The 19,536-nt window shown below is 36.6% G+C and overlaps 1 protein-coding gene across 1 annotated transcript in view; it reads left to right on the top strand.

Moving 5' to 3' along the window:
* Dscam1 (Down syndrome cell adhesion molecule 1) overlaps window positions 1-19,536 on the top strand; it is a 915,831-nt gene that overhangs the window by 679,028 nt on the left and 217,267 nt on the right. Inside the window, exon 13 of the mRNA XM_068229242.1 lies at window positions 17,023-17,313. Coding sequence (XP_068085343.1) covers window positions 17,023-17,313 — 291 coding nt within the window. The remainder of the gene's footprint in view (window positions 1-17,022; window positions 17,314-19,536) is intronic.

The following is a 19,536-nucleotide window of genomic DNA, read 5'->3' as shown; positions in this document are numbered from 1 at the left end:
GCTGTTGATAACAATGTTGTGTAATTTCTGACCAATTAAGACCTCCGGAAATATGTATTCTGTGTTAAAAGAGTCAGTACAAGAGATGGAAGATAAGGAACAAACTGCAAACTTAGAAGTAGAAAAAGAACTCATCGGTTTAATGCAAGAGTGGTCTGATCAGTATCTGTATCATCATCTCTTGATGAAGCTGGGAAGCAGAAGCAAGTTGTCAAAGACTGAGAGGAAGGGGATTTAGAGATGCTGAGATTGATGAGGGAAGGAGCCATCTATAAGATGGCAGTGTGTGAAATTCTTGGCTTTTTATGATCTCATGTTTGTCCTTATCTTCCTTTGTTCTACCTTTGCACACACTAGTCTGTCATTGTTTTATTTTTTTGTATGTTCATATCCTCATTTCTAGTTTCTTATGTTTGATGACTTGTATTTGTGACTTGTTGATTGCATTTCCTTTACATGTACAGTTTGGAGGAGATTTCAGTTTTTCTCATTTACCCTATCAGTTTTCATGGCATTACAATGGTGGTGATGAGCTGCGTCATTCTGGTTAATTCCACATACATGAGAGCTAAACTTTTTGTAGTCCCTCCCAAGATCCTCCCCTTCACGTTTGGTGAACGACCACTGAACCACGGCCAGCTTATCACTGTGCCATGTGCTGTGGTTGAGGGAGATACTCCTGTAAGCATCAAGTGGCTGTTCGATGGGCTGGAAATCTCCCCTCGTTTGAGAGTTACTGTTGTACAACTGGGAGAGAAGAACATGATCCTCAGCATCAGCTCGGTGCAAGCCCAGCATGCTGGGTGGTTCTCATGTATTGCACGAAACAAGGCTGGAATTCACGAGTACAGTGCTCGGTTAACTGTTAATGGTATGGGATTAAGGATTAACGTATGTACCATTTATGTATCGTAGATCACTTTTATACTAGCTATTTATTTTATTTTTGTGTGTAGAATTCTGTCATAACCTGCGATGTACATTAGTTACACTGAAAAATTCTGTTCCTTTGACCAAGTGTGTCATATATTCCTGAAGTCATATGATGGTTATAATTCATAATATTGCTCTGAAAGAAGCTCTGTATTGGAAATTTTTCATGGCCATCCACACTGTTCTTTGGCCAGTTACTTATTTACGGTTCTTTCTGTGATGAATTTAAGCTGTTTCTCAAATAGTTTTATTCACTTTTGGTGATGAGCTGGCTAATGCTGGTGGTATACCAGTAGTTCAATGTGCAGTTTCAAAAGGTGACTCTCTGTCTCCATTTCCTGGTTTTTTAATGGTGTCAAGATAGAAGTTGTAAGAAGTAGGTATGGAGGAGAGTATGTGTGTTGCTGAAAATGCTACTGGACTGGCAAAGTATAGGCTTATCTTTATGTTGATAGTAAATCATGTAGTGAATTTAATTTTACAGAAATATTTCTTTAATTTCAGTTTTTGTTAGGTTGGTTCTTGAAGCTTATTTTTCTTGTATTGTTGATGTACACCATGCTTCTGATGTATACAGCTTACTTAGTTGGGTTGCCTAAAGTAACAGATGCTTTGAAGAAGTAGATATTCAGTCCAAACTCCCAGTGTGTCGATTACCTCTCTGCTTAACCTGTGCACCATAGTGATTTATTCTTACTAAGATGAATGCTGCTCATTCATATTAAAAGTAAACAAGTCTTTCTGGCGACTCACTAGATAGAGGTTAAAGCATTGTGCTCAATGGGGGTTATTTGTTGACATCTTCACTCAAAGAGGAGAGAGAGTTCTTAAGTGTTGCTCAGAATGCTGCTGAAGTGGAAAAACTATACAGCTTATCTTTAACTGAATGTTAAATCATGTAGTGAATTTGATTATACAGAATATTTCTTTAATTTCAATTTTCTTTGGGTTGGCACTTGAAGCATTGGTAAACGCTCTGGTTGCATATTGTTCATTATTGAATGGATCACGGCTTTTATAGTAATGACAAGTTGATGTATGTGCTGTAAGTGTATGGGGAATGTTGAAGAAATAATTTGGTTTTTGTGGGTTTACATGCACAACATCATTTATGCAACATTGCCTTATAACAGGGATGGTATTGTGCCAGGTTTAGGGTAGCAAGTGAAAGCATCAGACCCTTCATGCAGTCAAGGGTGCAAGAAAATGTTATGAGGCATATAGTCCTTCGTGCAGAGCAAGAGGGTGTGTATTTTAAAATGTATTTTGTAAATAAAATGCTGCTGCACAGTAACAAAATTGTTCTGTTTGTTTTGATGTTTTTCTTTGTTCCATTACTGAGGCTTTCCCTTTTAGAGCAGGCTGTCCTGCTATTCAGGTAAAGCAGAGAGGTTGCTGGACTGAAAATAAATGTACAGTACTTCCATGAAGCACCAGTAACTTTATGTAACCTAACTGGCTGAGCTGTGCATATCTGATGCACCCTTTACATCATACCAAATTGGTGTAAATTTCATTATTACCTTTCTGGTGTGGTTATATCTTTCAAAAATTTATAACTTCTGACCGTAATGTACAGTGCCATTATTTGTTATTTTGATAATTTATGGTGTAACAACATTTGGCCCGTGGAGATTTAAAAGAAGAAACCTCTCTATCCTAGAAGAAACTGGTCCATAGATTCATTGTTGTCCATAGATTAGTCGAATAGGTTTCACCAAAGGCAGGGTGGTCTGTAGTTTTCTGTATTTTAATTCACAGTGCATTGTGGATACTGAAGTCCATTTCCAACTTACATGTCATAATACTTGCATCAGATGCCTGTAATGGTGCTGTTGATTGATCAGAATGGTCAATAGTATGGTTTATCCAAATGTACCATTATTCAGTATCTGCTTCTCTCATATTGCTCTATATTAGTTATCCTTCCAGTTACTTTTGCAAGTCTTCTTTTGTACTTGATGAAAATGTTGCATATGCTTTATTCTGGATATGATTGTCACATGTTACCTATATAAAGAGCCTTTTGATTAGCTACACAGCTTTCATTTACAGATTTAAACTGCCATTTCCTCTTTTGTAAGTGCAAATTGGTCAGGGGGTTTAAAAAACAAGGGCCTCTGAGCTAGGCTCAATTTTTGGCACTTCCATTATTCTTATTAACAAGACCCTGTGTTCTGATATTTCACTAATTTTATAGATACATCACTCTATATTAATAATACTTGTAAATTTTAAAATATAGACATTTCATAAAAGCATCAGACATTGAACTTCAATAAAATAATAATTTTGATTTACAAGATTTAATCTGGAATTTCTGACAGCAAACTGGTGAATTAAGAGACTCAAAGTCAGTACCTTGCAGGACATCATCATTTGCTGTGACGGACACTGAATTAGAAAGTCTACTACCTGTTACTGAACTTCTGACGGCAGTTATTATTCTGCAATCAGTCCCGTCCATCCCAAACAGTTCCCTTGTTAGAGTAAATTACAGGTATGACAGGAAATTTCAGTTGACACTTATTTTGATGTATCACTTATCTATCCCAGAACTGCAAACTTGTATTATGTGACCATTCAGAATTAGCTTAATCATCTTGGAAAATCCTGTAGATATATACTGATTCTGTCCTCCCACTCTTCTACTGGTTTTATTTGTATAATTTATATATCTGAAAACTTTTCAGTGCCACCTCAAGTTGTTCCCTTCACATTTGGAGATGAACCTGCCAATGCAGGTGATGTTGTAGCTGTACAATGTACAGTTTCCAAAGGTGACTCTCCTATCAAAATATCTTGGTTTTTCAATGATGGTGAAATAGCCCATGGTGATAACCAAGATATAACCATCAGGAAGACAGGACAGCGTATTAGTGCTCTTAGCATTGAATCTGTCAAAGCAAAGCATGCAGGAAATTATACATGCAGGGCAGTTAACGGTGCTGGCATGACAAATCATACTACATTATTGATAGTAAATGGTAATAAGGAAAACATTCCTTTAAGGAATTAAAGGGTCAAGTTTTCAAGGGGCTGTGATGTTCTTGTTGGATGTTCTTTAAAACTCGTATTCTCTTGATTTGTCAAGATTGCACAAAGTAGATAGGTTTAGAAAGAAATTTAATGAGACTTTACTTGGCTGCATTTACCTAATACCTGGCAGGATAAGGGGAAATTATAACAATGACTAAGACTACTAGGGCAAGAAATTTTTTGCAGCAATAATTTAGAATATAAATGAGTGGAGTATGTGGTATTCTCTTGCCAGGTCTATGGACTTTTTTTCCTTTCTTCTTTTTTGAATTTGCTTTATGTCACACGAACACAGATAGGTCTTATAGGGTTGGTGGGATAGGAAAGGGCTATGAGTGGAAAGGAAGCAGCCGTGGCTTTAATTAAGATACAGCCTGGTGTGAAATGGGAAATGACGGAAAACCATCTTCAGGGCTGCCGACAGTGGGGTTCGAATCCATTATCTCCTGAACACAAGCTCGGCCACACGACCTTAACCACATGGCCAACTCGCTCGGTGCTCTATGGTTACATATGGTTGCATATATAAGTAGGAGTTGTAACGGGTTGTACCCCTAATACCTATACAAATCATTTAAAAACTGTCGTGCAGGCAAGAGGATATTTTTATACTCGTTTATTTTCTAACCTAGTGATGCCCATCCCTTTTTTCTTTGAAGTAACACCTCTCCCACTCCAATACTTTAAAGTACCACTGATACCTAAATTCTGAAGGCAATTGGAGGAGAAGAGTATTTTGTTAGAGACTAAATTTTAATTTGAAAAGTAATATCCCTTGCACAGAATTGCATCCTGATGTTTGCAGTAGCAGTAACCACTTATCCATTCTACAATACAAATTCAATATTTAACCATTATTAAACTGAGAAACAAGAGGAAACCAACTGACACAATCACTAACTGCATTTTGCATGGCTACCTATAAGATGGTGGCTGGAATATAAATGTTCCAAGGAGGTCAAGGTATGGAACAGAGCAAAAATCTCAGTTTGCTCACCTGCCAGTAGGTGGCAGAATTAAGAAGAATTTTCCAATTTGATTAGAGACCCTGTAACAGTTATTTATTCTAAAAAAGAACCATTTCCAGTACTGTTCAAGATTTAAAACATGCTCCCAAATTTTACCCACCCACCTTATTGCATATTACTGAACATCACCTCAAGCACCACTAGTTGAACAATAGTGTTCTAACCCATTGCTGCAAAAAATTTCTGGCCCTGATGAAGTTGACACTGATTTAGTACAGCAATAACTGTAGTTTAAGGAGGCTTTTAGTACAAATGGAAAGCAATTGATTCACTCAACATTATCTACACATTTCAGTATATGCCTTATAACAATAAAATAGACAAATTGCTGCATATTTATTTATTCAAAAAAATCTTGCCATCCTGGGTTAATTTAGAGAACATGCTCTTGTACTATTCATGATCTTGAGTATTACAAAAGTTACAAAAGGTGTTTTATCAAGTAATCAGTTCTCAAGTTCAAATAGTGAAGAACTTCCTGCGATAGGTGAGAGAAACTTCTAATCTGATCTAATTAGGAAATATTTGTTTATATAAAAATTTCTGATTTATATTATCTGTAGAATAAACCTTTCTGGAGTAGAAAAAGGTATATTTATTTTTAAGTAAACAGTTTGATGAAATCAGTCATTTGTCATTTGACCGAGCTCGATGGTTGCAGTCGCTTAAGTGCGGCCAGTATTCGGGAGATAGTGGGTTCGAGCCCCACTGTCGGCAGCCCTGAAGATGGTTCTCCATGGTTTCCCATTATCACACCAAGCAAATGCTGGTTCTTCCCACTCCTAGCCCTTTCTTGTCCCATTGTCATCATAAGACCTATCTGTGTCAGTGTGACATGCGACATAAAGCAACTTGCAAAAAAAAAAAAAAAAAAAAAAAAAAAAAAAAAAAAAATTATACATTTCAAACAGTTCTTAGAATTTTGAGATATCACGCTTGTATTCATGGTTTACAAAAAAAAAAAGGTGTCAGTCTTATTCACTTAAATCTTAATAATGTTTAGAAGCATTTGAAAATTTGACCCTTTAATTATTTTGCATTTTGGCTGTATTGAAGTTTTATTTCTTGTAAATAATAAAAGATCAACTATAGTTATAACTAATTTTAATTTTTCCTCTTTCCAAGAAGCTGGTTGTTCCTCACTTCCCAGTTTTAAAAGTGCTGCAGATTTACAACACTTCTGGTTTGTGCTCTTCTTGTACTGTATCATTTCCATGTGATTGGAACATACGATTAGGATTGACATTGTCTCTCACAGAGGTTTATTCTTCTATTCTAATTTACTGTACTAGTCCTATTTCCTTGTACTAGACACTAGGTGTAATTTGTTTTGAAAGTAAGGATCTCTGAAAGGACTTCCTGGATATTTCATGGTTTTAGCTCAGATAAATTTGAAGATTTTATGATTTGTTTCCAATTTCTCCCTAAGCTAATAATATGAACAAAGAAAGAAATATACAGTAATTTTTTATTTGTGGTTATGAAATGACCAGTGCTGTTTTTCAGTTCTATTAGATTGCACTTAAGCTGGTCAAAAAATTAATACAAATAGACATGTTTATGCTGACCAAAAATGAAAGAAAATAGACAGGTTTGCTAAGTGGCCGCCGGTTTACACTGAGTGGCCAAAAGTCATGAGAAGACAATGAAATGTGATCTTGATAATGAGTTGCTCCTCCGCAAGCTCTCAAAACGGCAGCAATACGGCAAGGCGTTGACTCTACAAGGTGTTGGAATTGTTCTGGAGGGATCTGGACCCACGCATCTTGCACTGCCACCCACAATTCACCTTGTGTAGTTGGTGCAGGGTTCATGGAACATACACCAGCATCAACACCATCCCATAAATGCTCAATTGGACTAAGATCAGGGGGTCTGGAGGGCCAGTCCATGGTCGTAACATCACTGGAGTGCTCCTCCAACTACCTGCATGCCACCATAGAGCAGTGACATGGCGCATTGTCCTGTTGAAACATGAAATCTCCATCAGGGTACTCTAGGGCCAGAAAGAGATGCAGGTTGTCTGAAAGAACATTCACATAACGTGCACTTGTCAGTGCTCCCTGCAGCCGGACAGTGGGGCCTAATTGTGACCATGAGAATGCTGCCCAGACCAGAACTGAGCCACCTCCCACCTGGACACAACCTTATTGACACAGAGGATCCTTAGCTTCATGGGGCATATGCCTCACTCTCACGCGCCCATCAGCTCGATACAGCTGGAACCGGGATTCATTGGACCATACCACACGCTGCCACTGTTCCATGGTCCATTGCCGATGTTCATGGGCCCATGCACGTCGTTGAGCTCTGTGTCGATGTGTCAGCAAAGGGATGTGTTGGTCGTTGGTTGGTGAAGCCTATGCGGTGCAGTTGCCTCCTTACAGTCCTGGTAGAAATGGATTCCTGACTCCCAATATTCAACTGGGCAGTGACCTGACTCACAGTAGCCTGTCGAGCGCTCAGCATGGTTCTGCGGAGATGACGTGGTGACCGTTCTTTAAACACCTATGGTCTTCCTGTGTGGCGGTTTACGCGGGTGGTAACATTCTCTCTGCAATAGTGAAGATCCACCCTCAACACTATTGACCTCAGAAACCTGAATTCACGTGTAATCTCTGTAATACTATGACCCATGCACCATGCGCTGATGATCATCCCACGCTCAGAGTCTGTTAGCTAGCAATATGTTGCCATCTTCACAACACTGGTGTCTGTGACAAACTGCTCAGCTACGCCACAGCTAGCTGCAACACTCGGGGGTCATGCATGGCACATTTTCTATTGGGACACCCATTCCTTTGACTTTTGGCCACTCAGTGTATATGGCTCTAGGTTTGATTCTCAGCCAAGCAGGAAATTTTAGCAGTGTTTGTTTTAATTCCTCTGGCTCATGGACTGGGTGTTAGTTATCATATCAACACACTTCTTCATATACATCCAACACATCACACTATCAACCACCACAGAAGCACACAATAGTGAATACAACCCTTCATATAGAGTTGGTGTCAGGAAGGGCATCTGCCCAGGAAACTGGGGTTATTCCATGTTAAGAAGTTGGATTATAATGAATTAAAGATGGTTTTTGTTTATACTTGTAAATTTAACACATAGTTGCTGTTCATCTATACAAGTGGTCTTCACGCTAATATAATTAATGATATTTCACAAACTTCAGAAATATTTCCTTCTTCTGTTTCTGCCATTGTTTCTTTTTACATTCTGAATTAAGCACACGAACATAAACGGTTCAAACTTAGTTGATGTGGTTATTAGTTACTTATCAGTTTCTTGAAATTAGTAAAATATACAAATATTATCATGTTGACATTTTATTCTGTAAAAGCTAAATAGTACTGCTGTTCCTAACCCTACATGGGCGAAAGAGTTTTATGTCTGTACGCGAACCTAAAATATGGCAAATTAAAACTCATCCATAATTATCGAACACAAGCTATAAACATGCATATGTATGTAATATTAATTACTTACCTTGAATACTCCATTGCAGAGATCCATAAGATATTATCAAATTTTTTTGCAACAGCATGTTAGCACAAAAGAGGCATAGGAGTCATTCCACAAGCAAGTTTTACGCCAATCAAAGCCCTTATATTAGATAGTGTTGGAGATGATCAGTCTTTGATTTGACATCTTTTAGTTGGAGATGTTGCCTGTTGTTTCCATTTGTTTCCCTGAATTATTCTTTCCTGCAGATTTATGTAAAAAATTTGTTATCAAATATAGTGAAAAGTGCTCTGTAAGCTCAGTCGCCATGTCAAGATATGAATGTAAACTTGGTACTTTGATTAATGTTATATATCAGAATGGTACTTGAAGATACTGGGTTCAAGTTACGTCAGTGATTTTGTTAGCTGTTTTGTTCTCCAGGGCACTTGAGTTGCTCTTGCACTGAGAAGACTCACTACTTAAATTTTCATCTACAAACTCTTAGAATGAAAAATCACTTTCATCTACATCTGTAGAGTCCACAATTGAAGCAATCTCTCTTCCTACTAACCATGTCGCAAAATAGCTAAATAAATCACAAAATGCCAGTCTCAAAACTCATGGCTCACACTCAACTGAGCACGATAGCCTTTCACAGGTTGTAAACAGCTAGCGGGGAGATAACAGAACTCTAACAGAACTCTGTTCCATGATCCCCCCTCCAGCCAGCTCTGTAAGTGTCGTTTACTGCCACCTGTTGAGATTTTTTATTACTATGTGCGGCGGTGACGATGGATCTCTGACCATTTAATATACTAAATTCTGCTCACAGGCGACCTGTTATGGGATTTAATATATTAAATTCTGCCCTGTAAGAGTTAAATTTTATAATAATGTATTATTTATCCATATATTTTTCATTTAAAATAGGTACTTGACTGTAGGTTGGTTATCCTATTTGTCTAGTAGTTGTACTGTTTTTCACTGTGGTCAGATGTAATGCAGTGGTTGGTTAGCCCATTGTGATATTACATAAAGAGCATTTCAAAAAATGAAAGAATTTTTACATTCTCTATATAACCTTATATGAAGGCTTGCGCATAGCCCAATTTAAAATATGATAGTCTCGTTACACACAAGTAATGAGATAAGCCTTGAGATAAGAATATGAATTTACATTTAGCAATTATCTCAAAAAATTTAATTTTGAAAGTTAGCCCATTTCTGTAGACATGTCTTCTATTGTAATATTGTAATATGAGTCATGATGGTGCGACATAAAAGGAGTTAGTGTTAATATTAAAAGGTCTGAGATCCATCCTTGGAAGCGACAGAAATTTTATCTTGTCTCCTACCAGTACCATGCAGGCAGCTTCCATTGAGCTCAGTCCTTTGTCCAGTACCAACATTGCCTTTCTGTCTGGAGATTCTGTTGCTGAGCATTGCCAGTCAAAATCAGTTGAAAGCTCTTCAGTGAAGTACTTGACTGCGGGGAGTCCATCAAAAACCAGTAATGAGGTTATCATCATTTTGTTGTTAATCATCATCATCATTTGGTGTCCGACTCATTGGTTGAATGGTCAGCATACTGGCCTTTGGTTCAGAGGGTCCCGGGTTCGATTCCCGGCCGGGTCAGGTATTCTAACCTTCATTGGTTAATTCCAGTGGCCCGGGGGCTGGATGTTTGTGCTGTCCCCAACCTCCCTGCAACTCACACATCACACATAACACTATCTTCCACCACAATAACACGCAGTTACCCACACGTGGTAGATGCAGCCCTCCTCATCGGAGGGTCTGCCTTACAAGGGCTGCACCCAGCTAGAAATAGCCACACAAAATTATTTATCATCATCATTTGATAATGGATGGCAGCATTGAACATCTTTCCTCAATTTTTTATTTTCATGTAGTATTTTATTTCTTTTCAGGGTGTAAAAATTTAATTGGAAATAGGGGATGCTTTACTAAACATTTTGAAAATGGGAACCAAGTGTCTGAGAAACCAGCTTTAGAAGATCTCAAATTCGTAAATTCTATCATTATGACTGTTTTCCAGATTATGTACTGTTAATTTTTGGTATGTGTATTTATTTACAGATATTTAATTTATAGCTTTTATGTTATTTACAGTCAATTAATTAATACCTAGTTAATTTTTTACATGTTAACTAAATTTAGTTTTATGATATTTACAGTTATTACTGCTGAGTTTCAGATCATTCAAAAATGTAAAAATAGCTGTAAATAATCCAGGACACTGTAGTAGCAATAGACTTATTAAGCCCATGTCACCTTAAGCTGACTTCTCAAGACTGTAGATTCTCTTTTTCAAAATGTTCAGTAGAGCATGCCTTATTTCCTGTTTAATTGTTGCACACTTTGACTGAAACACCCAGAACCCTATATTTTTCTTGTTCTAAAATATGCAACCTGATTTGAAGTGGTCTATTACCAAAATGAATATCAGTTGACAGACTATGCCTAGATGCCATTACTTCAAACTCTGAAACAAAAAATTTAAAAAAATATAAAAAAGTAGATAATTTCTATTGAAAAATATGTTCCAGGATTCTTAAATGGTTGTAGAATATACTGGTAGAAAACTTTGAATGACGTTCTATAAAGAATTTTTCTTTTTTTTTTAATGTATAGTTACATTCTGCATTGAAATACCTAAGAGAAACTGTATACATAACAGAATAAATGCACATATTCATTGCTGAGTATACATTTTTGGCTAATATGTTCCTAATCTTGGAAATCACCTCTTACAGTGCGTCCTCAAGTTGCTCCTTTCTCATTTGGAGATGAACCTGTTAATGCAGGAGATGTGTTAGCTGTCCAATGCACTGCTTCGAAAGGGGATTCTCCAATTACTATCACATGGTTCTTTAATGGTGACTTAATTGCTCCCAACAATAACAGTGGAATTGTGATAAGCAAAATAACCCAGAAAATTAGTAGCTTAAGTATAGATTCTGTGGGGGCAAAACATAGTGGGGAATATATTTGCATGGCTAGCAATCCTGCAGGAGTGGCAAATCACACAGCATATCTTCATGTGAACGGTAAATTTAGGCAATGTGGTATTATTTGTATGTCTTTTTAAACCTGGCTTTGGATAACTTCTATATTAATCTCCTTTTTTATGTTCTTTCCTGACCTTTTCTTTTTCTCTCTCTTTTTTCTTTACCCTTATGTCCCATGTTATTCCTTCAGCCATGTGCATCATGTTGCAGTTCTCCCACAAATTGTTCCTTTTACATTTGGAGATGAACCAGTTAATGCAGGTGAAATGTCTGGTGTACAATGTGCTGTATTCAAGGGAGATTTGCCTATTACAATTTCCTGGATTTTTAATGGTTCTCAAATCACTCCCGAACATAAGGGAGTGTCAGTTGGCCATCTAAACCAGCGTCTCAGTGCACTGAGCTTCGAAAGTGTTGGAGCAAGTCATATTGGAGCATACACATGTCAGGCAAGAAATCCTGCTGGAATCACAAACTACACAGCATTTCTTTATGTTAATGGTAACAATATTTCAAACATGTTAGCTTTAATAGGAAGGTATACCTTTCCCACAGTAAAATATGGGTGATATTAGATTCATTATATCTTGGTATGTATATGTCCTGTGGAAAGGGAATTTAGTAAACTTGCAGAAAGCATATTTCTGCTTATTTTTTAATATTATCAAAATATCACACACCTAGTCAAAAAACATTCTTTTTCAAAATGTTAAAGAATTTTTATACCGTCCTGAAACATTTCCCCCTAGGGGCTGCCTGGCCTGGCCGAGGCAGTAAAGGCGTGCTCGGTTCACCCGGAAGGACGTGGGTCCGATTCCCCGTCAGGGATTCACAATTAAGTATTTATTATTTTCCACCTAGTCGATACAATGATTGCCTAAGGCAATTTAATGGTTAAAAGTGGTACATGTTTCGTGTATTATCAACATCTTCAGCCACATAACACTGTTTAGATGAAAAATATATAAATTGACAAAGTAATGCTTAAGAGGAAGTGTTCTTAAAATTAACATAAGATTGACAACATTAAAACAAACAAAAAACTCAAGAGAAAATATATAAATTATTTCTACAATTGAAAGCAGTCATCGAGGAAACACTTGTACAATATTCCATAGAGAATATGTCCTAAATGAATATTCTTTTCTTAATAATTCATGAAAAAGGGTCAATGTTTAATTTATAAATTTATTTATTATTTATAATTTATAAATTTATAAATTATAATTTATAAATTTAATTTATACATTTTTAATTTATAAATTGACCTTTTTTCATGAATTATTAAGAAAAGAATATTCATTTAGAACATATTCTCTATGGAATATTGTACAAGTGTTTCCTTGATGACTGCTTTCAATTGTAGAAATAATTTATATATTTTCTCTTGAGTTTTTTGTTTGTTTTAATGTTGTCAATCTTATGTTAATTTTAAGAACACTTCCTCATAAGCATTACTTTGTCAATTTATATATTTTTCATCTAAACAGTATTATGTGGCTGAAGATGTTGATAATACACGAAACATGTACCACTTTTAACCATTAAATTGCCTTAGGCAATCATTGTGTCGACTAGGTGGAAAATAATAAATACTTAATTGTGAATCTATTGAAGTGCGATACGGACCATGAAGCTGATTTTATGTAATCCCCGTCAGGAAGTCGAGATTTCCACTTCCGGAGGTGCACATGGCCCTGAGGTTCACTCAGCCTTCAGCAAAAATGAGTACCAGGTTAATTCCTGGGGGCAAAGGCAGCCGGGCGTAGAGCTAACCACTGTACCCCATCAAGTGTCGAGGTTACGGATAGTGGAAGCCTTTACCTTTCACCTCTCGAAGGGCCTTCATGGCCTGTACGCAGGTGACTTTGCTTTGCTTTTGCTTTTCTTGAAGCATTTTCCTGACAATTTTCATAAACATATGGATATTTCTAAATGTTCACAGTATTTGTGTTAACAATATGTACTAAAATTATTGAAATGTCTTGGAAAATAATATTTTTTATTTGATTTTAAATCAGGCATATTTTTATATGTTTTCTAGAAATTTCTGACCTCATAAATTATGACTGTATAATGCAACAATAATAATTCTATTGTGCATTGTTAAGAGAGGTATTATAAACTTTTAAAATTAGCAACCCCTTAAATATACAGATATGAAAATAATCATGTACGGTAAATAGTTCACAACAGCACACATTTTTAAAAACATGTTGGAAAATAAATTATTTTCCTTAGGAACGATATTTTGAAAATATATTTTAAATGCCCTGTAGAGCAGAAATATACTTTCTCTAGTGTGCTAAATTCTATTCCACAGGACATATAGATACTAAGATATAATGTATAAAATTTCACTATTTTTCTGTTGTGAGAAAGATGTACCTCCCTTAAGTTTCTCTCTACTTTCTCATATTATTTAAGTAGTACTTGTTTCACTGCTTTTTTTTTTTTAGATTCACTATTCAACCCTATATCCCCCCCCCCCCTTGTTCCTGTGTATATATTAGGTCAAGACATTGATTTGACTAATTTACATTTCAGTGCCCCCTCAAATTGTCCCCTTTTCATTTGGTGATGAGCCTGTCAATGCTGGGGAAATGTCAGCTGTTCAGTGTGCAATATCAAAAGGCGATTCTCCATTCAAAATATCTTGGTTTTTCAATGGCATAGAAATAACTCCCGACTTTCAAGGTGTAGCAGTTGGGACAATAAATAAACGTTTAAGTGCACTGAGTATAGAGTCTGTCAGAGCAAAACATAGTGGAGAATATACATGTAGAGCCAGCAATGTTGCTGGCATGACAAACCACTCAACATTTCTTCATGTAAATGGTAAAAATGTAAATTAACACCGTATTATTATTATTATTATTATTATTATTATTATTATTATTATTATTATTATTATTATTATTATTATTATTATTATTATTATTATTATTATTATTATTGATGGGCATATGTTATGCATGCATATTATCTTCTCCTCATTTTCCTCACATCCTGTAGTATTGAAGAGTGTTCATCTCAAGATGTTACACCAATTAGGAAAGAAACAATGAGGATCCACTGATAACAAAAGATTGAAAATGAGGCATTGTAACACTGAAGAGCCCAATAGTGGTTGGGCACAATAGGAAAAAGTTTGCTGAAGGTGATCAGCCAGGGAATATAAAAATGAACAATTAGGCATGAAGCTGCTAAGTGTGTGAATTTATTTCTCAAGAGGAGACATGTATATACCAACCAGTCTCTGGGCTGATGACCGAATAGACAGACAGTAGAAGACGTGCCAGATCATCTTGGCGCCTTGCATTTTCTAACAACATTTTTCCAGAAGTCATCTCTTCTTTTTAAATGCCTTTTGTCATTCATTCATTCATTCATTCATTCATTCATTCATTCATTCATTCATTCATTCATTCATTCACATACAGAGGAAATGTATAGGTTCTTTCTGATGGCCAGGCAGGCATCAATTTTTGGTAAAGAGACCAAGTCTCTCATAGTGCATTGGCACTGCCGGTGGCTCCAAGTAGCCTACGCAGTGGCCTCTACAGTATGCACTACCCAGCGTCTTGGTAGGTGTGCTAGGTACCAACTGATGAGCCCAACCTAGCACACGAGGGCGAAACACTGGCAACCAGGAATGAGTTAGCTGGAAAATTCATGATGTCCAATAACGGACCATTTATATTGGTATTATAAATTTACTCATTCGGGACAAATATTTCAGATTCCCTATGGGAATCAACATATATATCATAAATTTGGATGTGTCAAACAAAAATAGAAGAAATATTCATCATATTAGAGTGTATAATTCTTCAACAAAGTTGGTTTCTCAAAATCCAGCAACTTGTTTTTAATGATGGTAACATTTCCCATTAGTTGATACCATTGGGATTAGTGGACAGAGTCTAAGATCCTTTTTGACATGCTTATATGATAACATTTGCTGTATTTTCTTTCATTATTAGTTAACATTAGTTTAAGAGCAGGCTATTGACCCTCGGCGAGTAGTTCAGTATCCACCAGCTACTCTTTCCTTTAACTAATTCACCTTATTCCAAATTCATTACATCTTGCCTATCTCATAGAGAGATAATGCTGAACATTATAAATGACTGGCCTTTAGTTGTCCTGGTCTTATAAATTTCATCTGGCATAGTTATTTTTCCAGACTAAGGGAGATGTATCTACTCTGTATGCATTGAATTAAGTGTGAAATGGGTATACATACAATCTAGGAATGTTGTCATACTGTGTTAGGAAGTGGAGCTCTGAATTTGTCTGACAACACAGGAAGAAGACTTCATTAGAATCTAATAAATATAAATCGAAACTTCATAGAGATATTCTAAATATTGTATGAACTTATAATCCCAATGACATCACATTTAAATACCTTGTGAGGTGATTTAGAAATCATATTTAAATAGCCTAGCAGAGAGGTTGGAAGCATGCTAACATTTAAAAAATGATATAAAATCAACTGAAATTTTATGTGGATTAGAGCAAAGTCATGAACTCACCAGTTAGATTGCCTCAATACAATTGGTTGGTATGTTGGATCTTAAAATATTCTTCTAATGAGAAGCAACATGGCACTTTCTGCACTGCCACGAACTTCCACTTCTTTTTCTCCTACTGTTAGCAAACAGTGCACCTTTTGGAGACATTCTTTTCCTGTTGGAGGGATTATGCATGAGAAAATGAGCCCATGTTTTTGGCTTCAGTTGGATAGATTTGGTGATGGCTGAAGGTCTACTTCCAACCAAGTACAGTACTCAGGCAATTGCACTGTCTCCAGCAGCTGTTGGGCAATAGTAGTTTTGAAGTCAGAATAGATCACTTTTTTCCTTTATGGTCCTCTTGTGATGCACAGTGAAGGAGTTTAAAATACACACATCTAGGAGGTAGAAACATTTTTTATTTTACACCCTTCACATGATAGGAAATGTATTCAAGAGCACACTTAGGTTTCTCGACCCCTTCCCTCAGTGTCTGATCCATTCCCTTCAGTTTGCCTGTTACTGTAATATCTGCCAATTCGTGTGTAGTGGAGAGTAAACAAACATCCATGTTATCTCTCCGCTTCACACATAAGATGTTACTGGCATACCATGTTTCATACTCTCCTAATCTTATCCTAGTTTTACTGGTACCATAAGGCATACCTTTCTTACTTCTGTTTATTTGTCTGCTTGTCATTTAGTTCTCTAAATAAATCTAGTGAGGAATATTAGTTATCCAGAAACAAATGTGTGTCCTCAGCCTAACAATAGTTCACACTCCTGACACCCCCGGATGTAATACTGAAGTTTTTACTCTTGACATTAAATATGAGTTTTTCTTGAAATGTCGTTAGTTGCTGAAGTTTTTATTATTGTCATGATCTAGTGACAAGTTGACAATATTGCATCTTTTTAGGAACCAGCTGCTCTCAAGATGTTCTATGGATTAAACTTCATTGTTAAAAGTATGGAACCTCTGAAGTGTAGCTTGTTAATATATGGTTTATTTTTCAGTATCCCCTCAAGTTGTTCCTTTCACATTTGGTGATGAACCTGTGAATGCAGGTGACTTGTCAGGTGTTCAGTGCATGGTATCTAAAGGTGACCTACCTGTTGACATCACTTGGTTTTTCAATGGTGTGAAAATCACTCCTGACCAACAGGGTATAATACTCAATAGACAGGGTCAACGCATCAGTGCTCTAACGATTGAGGCTGTGAAAGATAGGCATAGTGGAGAATACACTTGTATGGCTAGCAATACTGCTGGTTCAACAAACCACACAGCCTTCCTTCATGTTAATGGTAAATAGAATGAAAAGCTTCAAGAGAGATATTATACCTTTCCTGTGCTCAAACCAGGTTAAACTCTTTACCTCAATCCTGTCACTGGACTTATCCTTTTGCTGTGCTTTACAATAATGTTGAAAGTTTCCGTTCCTTTTTTCCTTCTGTGCCATGAAATTCTGTGTTCTGTTCAAAAGTGTGTTGCCTTTCTTCATTCATAGTATTACTTCTCTGGAGAAGAGTGAATATTTCTTTTCCTTGGGTTTTGTAACATTTCTCTCATCTTCTGGTATTTAAGACTATGTTGGTGCAGATTAGTAGGTTGCGGTCTTTCAAGTTCTTTCCATCATTGACCTCCTATGAAAAATTAAATAAATTACGAAGAAAAGCAAACCAAAGATTCCAGATCTTGCAGTTGGTGAGCCACATTAAAAAAGGAGATATTCCAGATTGACTTCTTGTATGCATTCTTCCCTTTGTCTTTTTTAATCCTCAGTTGCCAACTATCCTTAAGTTTCAAAAAAAATCCAAGAAGGAAACCATAACCCAGTTTCATCAATATTACAAACATTAAATATACTTTAATATCCTTATGTTATTTTACCTCCACAAAAGGAGATCTTCGATTCCCGTATGGAATATGGTATTACAAGTTTAAAAAAAAATTATTTCTAAATAGTTAAAGCAAAATATTCTTATATTCTCTTTTTGCTTACTGTGAAATGCATGTGGTAAATTTCATATTGGAGTTAGATTTATCATAATGCTACTTTGTATAGATTTATTAACTCCCAAAGGAAATTAATATATTCTTAGAAATATACACCAGTAGAAACCTCATTTATAACGGTTTGTTTTGTATATTTTGGTGTGAGTGAAGATGGGATTGCTGCCTAGTTGTACACTCAAAATCTTTAGTATCTTATGGCCAGAAATGTTCATTTCAGGCAAGAAATCAGTACAGCCCTCAGGACCACCCAGTACCTGTTTACACACTCTCTCATTGGTCAGGCGCCAATGACCTCGATGTTAGGCCCCTTTAAACAACAAACATCAATCAATCAACATTTCATTGGTCACATCCATTAGGCGCGTTAACACGTGCACACATCTAAAGAGTGAGGGGAGGTGGAGAAAAAGAAGTACACAGAGGTGAAGGTAGTTGCTTCCCCGCCTGCCCACATGTCCCACTGGCTTGACAATGAAGGGAGAGGGGAATGAAGGAAGGAGCCACATGGCTCCTTCAAGGCAACAGACGTAATGTGTATGTCAACTCATTGAGGGTCAAATTCTCCAGTTTCTTTGTAATTCTTGTGTGCGAAGTCTGGCTGAAATATTAGCGGTTTTGACTATGACTTCATTATCAAATGGCATCCCACTCAATCACCGTAAGAAAGAATGACCCTTATTTTTGTCAATATAGGCCCATTTTACTATTACTACTACTATTACTACTACTACTATTTTTTATCCTCAAAAATCAAAGTAAAAATAATCTGGCATTAAATAATTATGATTATCTGAGATGCAAGGCTATTTGGAAAACCGTTCCTATGAGGTTATTGTCAGCGCTGATCAAACAATTAAATGTCATATATTTGGGTGGAATTACATCATGCACACTTCATCGCAATTAAATTACAGTTAATTAATTGTTTTCCTTCGTTAGGAAAAGCTAGTATAGCCAGAATGTTTAACCATAGAAACATCTTAATCAGTTCCTGAAAAAAATGGAGTTGGGAGTGACCTCTGAGTGCACAACGTCGCAAGCCACACCTCCTGGAAGACGAACAGATATAACGTTGCCTTGGTTACTTCTCCTTCATCCTCAGGGTTGGCCAAAATCTTTGCCCAAACGTTACCTGTTTCCTTTTCCACCTGGAATTCTTGTGATCGCGATTGTACTTCCCCTTAAAACAATTATCACCTTAATACAACCTATATTTGGGTTATTAAATTAGACCTATTGTCTACCTTCTTGGCTGAATTGTCAATGTAACAGCCTTCGGTTCAAAGAGCCCCTGGTTCATTTCCTGGCTGGACCAGGGATTTTAGCCACATCTAGTTAATTCTTCTGGCTTGGAGACCAGATATTCGTCTTAACTTAACACATCACAGTACTAACCATGACAGATACTCGCAATAGTGAATACATTCCTTTACATACTGTAGGTTCAGCATCAGGAAGGGCATCTGACCAAAAAACTGACTTTAAATCCACATGTAGTGGTGAGTCCAAGC

The sequence above is a fragment of the Anabrus simplex genome, chromosome 9 (genome assembly GCF_040414725.1).
Source record: "Anabrus simplex isolate iqAnaSimp1 chromosome 9, ASM4041472v1, whole genome shotgun sequence".
In the NCBI taxonomy this organism is placed as follows: Eukaryota; Metazoa; Arthropoda; class Insecta; order Orthoptera; family Tettigoniidae; genus Anabrus; species Anabrus simplex.
The sequence above is the reverse complement of the archived record's forward strand: the minus strand, read 5'-3'. Positions and strand labels throughout refer to the sequence as shown.